The sequence below is a fragment of the Zootermopsis nevadensis genome, unplaced genomic scaffold (assembly GCF_977971745.1).
Source record: "Zootermopsis nevadensis isolate Lab colony 2312 unplaced genomic scaffold, Znev_1.0 Znev_ptg000021l, whole genome shotgun sequence".
Taxonomy (NCBI): domain Eukaryota; kingdom Metazoa; phylum Arthropoda; class Insecta; order Blattodea; family Termopsidae; genus Zootermopsis; species Zootermopsis nevadensis.
In genome coordinates this window covers 1,326,155-1,333,640 of record NW_028259153.1, presented here as the reverse complement: position 1 = coordinate 1,333,640, position 7,486 = coordinate 1,326,155, and the positions used below count along the sequence as shown (strand labels likewise).

The 7,486-nt window shown below is 38.9% G+C and overlaps 1 protein-coding gene across 1 annotated transcript; it reads left to right on the top strand.

The window, feature by feature from the left end:
• The first annotated feature begins 3,193 nt into the window (after positions 1–3,193).
• On the top strand, positions 3,194–7,378 carry LOC110831735 (uncharacterized). Its single transcript, XM_087352960.1, has 4 exons — positions 3,194–3,354; positions 4,253–4,450; positions 4,662–5,172; positions 6,562–7,378. The coding sequence occupies exons 1-4, from the start codon at positions 3,273–3,275 to the stop codon at positions 6,569–6,571; spliced, it is 801 nt and encodes a 266-aa protein (XP_087209086.1). The 5' UTR covers positions 3,194–3,272; the 3' UTR covers positions 6,572–7,378.
• The last annotated feature ends 108 nt before the right edge of the window (positions 7,379–7,486 follow it).

Sequence of the window (7,486 nt, the reverse complement as noted above, 5' to 3'; positions counted from 1 at the left end):
ATTCGTGGTTTAATTAACGACGTTATAAGTAGCTTAGATTAGGTCCTGTACAGAGTAAAATGTTACAGTGATTAGTGAATAATAATGAACTGGTAAGAAGGTTAGTTTTAATTCCTGGAAGCGCCAATGAGATTTCAATGTATCGTGTTCGAGAAATTTTCAATAAAGCAAATTATCCCAGTAAACTTGTTCTAGTAAAGGAATTTTTCTAGACCAGTCGTCATTTCGAGATTAGTTGTCCATCCCTGACCTACGACTGTCCCGAGTAGTAACAGATATTGTGGTCCAGCCGTACCCGTAGTCGTTGATTCTAGCTGCAGGTTTATTAATATTCTTTTATTTCTCAGCAAACTCATGACTGCGTAGGGAGGGTGGAAATTCCAGCAACTGGAACATCGTATATAAGAGAATGCCTGAACCGCGACGTATCGTTTAAAGTAGCCTTGAACTTTCCGTCAGGTCGCCCAAGAAGATTGTTATCGCCCAGCTGGGAAGACCCCAGACTCGTTTCGAGGAGGTAACATTACCTCACGACTCTCATTTCCTAAAAACGTTGTTCAGGATTTTATATGCTCAGTGGTACTAAGATGACCGTCTTCTGTGTTGTTGAAGTGTCATTCATCGGTACTGATGTCTATTTATTGGCAATTATATCTTATTTTATTAATTTAGTGTTCTGTCTGACGACAGGTCCATATGAACAGGATCCTTCCATCCTTTTCTCGGACTGGGACCTGTTCATATACGTTCTTGGCAGATGATCCAGAAGTGGTTTGCCATTGCCTTCTTCTGTGTGTGAATGGAGTAATTGTTGGGATGCCACGGAGGAAAACTCCGTTTTGCCTAGACCACGGCCTTGCTCAACACAAGTTATAAATTCGGGCACCGCCGGGAATCGAACCCGAGACCCCAGGAGTACGAGGCCAGCGTTCTAACCGCTAGACCACCTCATCTTATTATTATTTAGTGTTCTGTCTGACGACAGGTCCATATGAACAGGATCCTTCCATCCTTTTCTCGGACTGGGACCTGTTCATATACGTTCTTGGCAGATGATCCAGAAGTGGTTTGCCATTGCCTTCTTCTGTGTGTGAATGGAGTAATTGTTGGGATGCCACGGAGGAAAACTCCGTGTTGCCTAGACCACGGCCTTGCCCAACACAAGTTATAAATTCGAACCCGAGACCCCAGGATTACAAGGCCAGCGTTCTGATCGCTAGACCACCGTGGCGTTAGGAGTACAAGAGATTAGGTAGGAAGGGGAGGGATATCAAATAGCAGAAAATTATACATTTTTAAATAGAAAAGGGAACTTTAATCACCACTTAGGAACAGGATTTTTCATACATAATAAGATTATTTCAGCAGTTAAAAGAGTAGAGTTTGTTAGTGATAGAATGTCGTATGTAACTCTTAAAGGGACGTTGCTCTGATAGTATACTGAAAGTGCATGTCCCAACGAATGATAAATATGATAACATAAAAGATAACTTTCATGAAGAACTATAATGGGTATTGATCAGTTCCCTAGGTACAACACAAAAATTTTCCCAGGACATTTCAATCTGAACGTAGGGAGGGAATTTTTAAACCGATTATTGGAAAGGAAAATCCACATGAAGTTAGTAACGATAATGGGGGCCAGAGTAGTAAATTTTGAAACTTCAAAATACGTAATTGTCAACATATTTGGATTCCTGCTGATGGTATCACACAAAATCATGTATTTTGTAATTGACAAAAGACGACTTTCTGGTATATTAGATGTAAAATCTTTCACAGGAGCTGACTGTGATACCGACCATCACGTGGTAGTGGATTAAGGGTGAGAATTTCAAAAGTAAACAAGCAAGGCAAAAGGCTTTTGGTCTGTGCTGACGATACTAATCTTTTGGGCGATGATAAAAATATTATAAAAGCGAAATCAGAAACACTCTTAAGAGTTAGTAGGGATGCTGGTATAGATCGTAAATGCAGAAAAGACAAAGTAAATGATCATTTATTTATGGTGGACGAAGTGGCTTTTCTACGAGTCCTTCGGTTTTCCCCAGTCATAATTATTCCGCATCTGTTTCATATTCACTCATGTATGATCTAGGTAAGTCTTTCTCAACCTATGGCACGCGTACCACTAGTTTTACGCGAACTAAGTAAGAAAATCAAAACATAATATTAACATAAATAACACGTGTTTTTGTCAACTACTTATCTTTCTGAATGTGGGTTTTATTCTCTGATTTATATAAAAAGTAATATTTCGATAAAGAACATCATTTGATTTTTAAATATTTTAAATGTTAATTATTGTAATATTTTAATATTTAATAAGAATTTATTGTGATTAGACGGACAAGATTTAATATAATATATATTTAATACATATAAAAAGTAAATTCAGAATATAAGCTGAATGTTGAATCCAATTTAAGGCTGAAATTAACTGAAATGGAACCTGACATACGAAAGTACAAACTTCGCACTGAAGCCTAAATTGGTTTGTTATGTAGTCAAAAATGAGCTTTTTTGTTCAATATGAAATCGTCGTAACATTAATTTCCACTATTAGGCATTTGAGTAGTTATTAAACTATTCACTACTTGAGTCTTATTTTTCCAGGGTTGCCAACCATTAAACCGCGAAGTTCGGTGTCATTTTATTAATACTACGTAAATCATAGGCCTTCGGAATCTGAAATATTCGTAACTACGTCATTTAAAATTTGTATTCTTCTTTTATACGTGAAGGCATGTTGGATCGAAAGGTGTTATGTGAAAAAATGGTATTGACCTCACTTAATACGAGTCTTGGGTACACGATAATGAATATTCGAGTTCAATAGAAGACATTGAATGTTATTGGTTGAGCGACTATCATCATATACTGCGTGGAGTTAGTCTAATTAAATTAATAGCATAGCTTTTGGTACATGACAAAGTCTAAACAAATAAAATATCTGCTCACAGGTATGGAATTATGACATCATCAGTTCCTGGACAAATACACTCCATCATCACGATCAGTATTATATCTCCCTCTACACGAAGTACGTGACCGTATTCCTTTTATGTTTTCGTCTATTTTTGCGAACAGTTCCACTTGGAAGATGCTCTTCGTGTTTTCCACGCCTCTTTTGTTTTTATCTTTTTCGTTGCTGCTGGCAAGGTAGAGAGAGAGAGACCAAGCGAGCCGGCCGGGAATATGGCGAACCATATATAAACAAGAGAACGCGAGTGTACTCGGCTACATTCAAGGGCAGCGGCTATAGAAGAAGCATGCGTCTGTTTCTAGCCGTTCTCCTTGCGCTTGCTGCGCACCATCTAGCGGTCGGACTTGAAGATGAAGACGCAAAATCAGGTGAGTGAAACTTTTACGCATTTCATTGCCTGGAAAACTAAATATCGGACTGTTACAAACGTATCAGTGTGTAACACAGACGTTAAATATGCCTACGTAAAGATTGTAGTCTCAAATTAATATTTTGGGGCGATTAAATGAGTACAGACCTCTATAACTGCGTGGAATAGTTTCAACAAATGACAGGATTATTAGTGACAAATCAATTATATATGTTAGAGGAAGTAATCATGGCATTCAAGGTATTGTCTCGGAATTTACCTAAAGGAAATTAAGACTACAAAACCTTTGTCGTGATAGTCGATCCCTCAACTAAGATTCGAAGCTGGAACCTCCCGAACACGAAGCAGGGGTACCAACTATTCGACAGCGACCCTCCCAACCCGGCCATCAAGTCTGTAGCAACACACAAAAACCATAAAATAGCAAGCGAATATAAACTGTAAATCGTACTGGGAGAAAAGCTACAGGCCTGAGGTTTGAATCTCTGTGGGGGCAGAAATATCTCTTTACTACCGCGTCCAGACATTCGTCTTTATAGCATGGTGCTTAATTTAGAACAGATGCAATTTCACCTTTACTTTGCAGGAGAAAAGTACGAAAATTATAAAAGTATATTGATTATAATTAATTATTCTCGGGCTACCAGCCGTGAAAGCTTCAGTATATTGATTTTCGATATTATATACATTGGTATTGTTATGTTACCAGTACTGACATTACTACAAAAATTTTATGTTGCGCTTCAAAATATTTCAAGTTCAGACTCATGTTTCAGTAATAAAATGTCACATAAGATAACAGCTGTGATATACACAACACGTTAATTTCTCTATCTGTCAAATATAACCTCAAATCTCAATATAATTTCAAAGTTGTGTGTCCGATCATGTTCCAGTACCTGCCACCAGACTGCGCTCTGCCGTCATACCTGTGGATCCAGGCACGCGAGTGGTATATCTGGTGAACCTGGTGAGTGTACCTCAAGACCCCGATACAGCTCTCGCCAGCAATAAGGTGCTACCAGAGCAGGGGGGAAGTCCCCTGACTAGCCTGCTGCTGCTGGCGGCGAGGAACACTGAAGAGGAGGAATACGGTGAGGGCCGCCTTCTTTGCTTCCCCTTATAACTCAAACTCGTCATGCTCTACGTCCACAAATTTGGTCACCATCTTCACTTTTCAGAAACTACCTGGTGCATGTAGAGGTCCCACAGCGACTGGTAAACTGCCAGTCTCCTTACCAACTGAGCCATCAGGCTACTTTATGTGTGTTTGTAACTACAGAAACCAGATGTCTCTGTTTTCAGACAACGGCCATAAATCAGAACTGGAAGTGGCAGCGACAAATGATTCGCGAGATGACGCAGGAACTGCACAAGATGGTGAATCCTCTTTGAAATCCCGCAAGAAGCGATCCTGCATAAAATGCAGTTATGGCGGAGGCGGTGGCGATTATCCAATGGGAGGAGGTGGAGGGGGTGGAGGGGGTTATCCAGTGGGTGGGGGTGGAGGGGGTTATCCATTGGGTGGGGGTGGATACACAGGTGGTTATAAGAAATCTGGTTTTGGTGGGGGAGGTGGCTGTGGCGGTGGATTAGGATGTGGCGGAGGTGGCAGTAGTGGATACTATCCGTCTGGTGGAGGCGGTGGTTATCCATCTGGTGGAGGCGGTGGTTATCCATCTGGTGGAGGCGGTGGTTATCCATCTGGCGGTGGCGGCGGTGGACACTGTAGCACTTGTGGAGGCGGCGGTGGCGGAGGTCATAGTGGCAGTGGTTCATTTAGTTCAGCACAAAGTTCCAGCTCCAGCTATGCATGGTGAGTAGTGATCTGGTGATCAGAAATACAGAATCCTGGAGACTTATCATCAGGGGCAGATGTGACGAATGATTCAAACTGGTAGACTTAACAAAACCCAGCCAGGAACTAGCATAAGATAGATCAGTGTTGTTGTTTCTGAGCACTACAACCCTGTTGTGGATTTTTGCCTCCTCCTTTTTTGGAGGATTCTTGGTCTTGGTCGTGCGTGAAGTAGCGAGCAGACAAATTGTCTCTCATCCCGCAAATTACAATGTTCAAAGTTGATTAGAATGGATATAACAGTGGCTGTGGGCAAGTGTTCATGCAGCGCGCTGAGGATCATATAAACCTAATGTGCATTCACCAATATTGAAATAAAATGCCAACTGCATCAACACATTCTTTGCAAGAAATATATTTCATCACCAAGGATATTAAACTGATTTTAATTAAGTTTATGATCTGAAGATTTCGAGGCGACGAGGTATAGTCAATTCTACTTGGGTTACAAGTCGTGTCAGGACCTAACACAGCTGGTAACCCCAGAAGAATTTATTATGATTTTTATTAAATTTAGTATTGCAGTCTACAGTGAATGTAATCCATTTAATTTAATTCCTGTCTCGTATCAGCTAAATATGCCACTTTACTATGATGCTCAAATCAAATATCTGTAACAAAATAATATATACGTATATATCTTCATTCACATTTGTCCCGCATTTGCGTTTTACCTCTGTTGGAGGTTTACGATTGATCTGTTTTTTCTTTGGAATTAGAACTTCTTGCATGAGTGATCAGCCCGATGCAAGGTCTCTTTCTATACAAACACAGAAAGATGCAGACAAACATTAATGCCTTGAGTGGGACTCGAACCCACGGTCGCGGGGGCCAGGCGTACAAGGTCCATGTGTAACAAAAATAATAAAACTCTTAAGATATAAAATTCCTCCATACCACTTAAAATCCACAATCTTTAAGCAAAAATTGCATTTTTACAATGTACAATGTAAAGGAACATGTCTGTGTTTTAACATACCTGTTCAATTTATTAACTTCAGAACAACAGGTTTGCATCTACAATAAATTAACACAAGAAACAATGAAAGATGCAGAATTCTAAAGAACATATTTACGTAATATTTGTACTCCAGTTTTTTTTATATTTAATGACAATCTGTCAACTACGCTACTTATACATCATTGAATGAAAAATGTTATGACATTTAGAACTGCCGCCATATCCTGCTTTAAAATCAATCTTAAGATACATTCACACAGGAAATGTAAAATAATAATTTCTATGTCCATCAAGATGGATGCTTCAGATGTGCTGTCTAGTAATAAAAATGTAGTTGCAGGACTGCTACAATAAGGGTGACCAGATTAACACAATTTTTTTTTCAGGGGCCGGTGAAACCCACAGGATACAAAAACAAAACTTCCCATCTCACATGAACATTCTTTGACCTTTCAAACTACATGAGTACTACTGAAGAAAAGCCATATCAGTGATGTATACCCCACAACCCACGAATGCCTGCACTCCACATCAACGCCCGCAAGCTACTTTCATGAACAGAATACTAAAAATATTTACAAGCTATTCAGCTGAACTTAACTAAGCACCAGGCCACAGCTGCCTCCAAGTTTCAGTGTCTCAGATAAGCCTAAATACTGCCAGCCTTCATACTGATGGTCTTCCAGTACTTCAATTTAAGAAATATTAGTCATTAGAGCATCTCGCATAACAGCATTTTATATTTTCTTTACATTATTAGCTCTCTTTGAATTAAATACATTATGAAATTTACAATGTAAACTGAAACAAATGGTATTTCTTTTATGACCTGAACAGGTATTAAAACTTCGTCACACTCTGAATTCTAATATTTTATCTTATAGAATCTCCTGTTGTTATATTTCCATGGCAACAATTTGTATCACTAAAAAGCTATAAGCAGCTTCGACTGTTCTGAGATGGATGATTCCTTCTCAAACACAAATAAACCCCAGACTAGGAGGGTCAATGTCTTTAAGTGATAAACCTCATCATGGAAGGATTAAATTGGAATTAATTCAGTAAATGTTACCCATCATCACACTCCATGGAGCAATATTAATTTAAATGCCAGAATTAATCCACATTTCATGTCTCTGTAATTTTTTTTAAGTAGAAATATGTAACTCAGAATCTTTAAATAAACATTTCTCTTCATTAGCATTTTTAATTATCTCTTAATTAGGTTACAGTAATTGTGCAGTGGAACACCAACACTTATATTTCAGGTAAAACATTTTTCTTGCATAACTTTCCCTATTTAGTTATTTA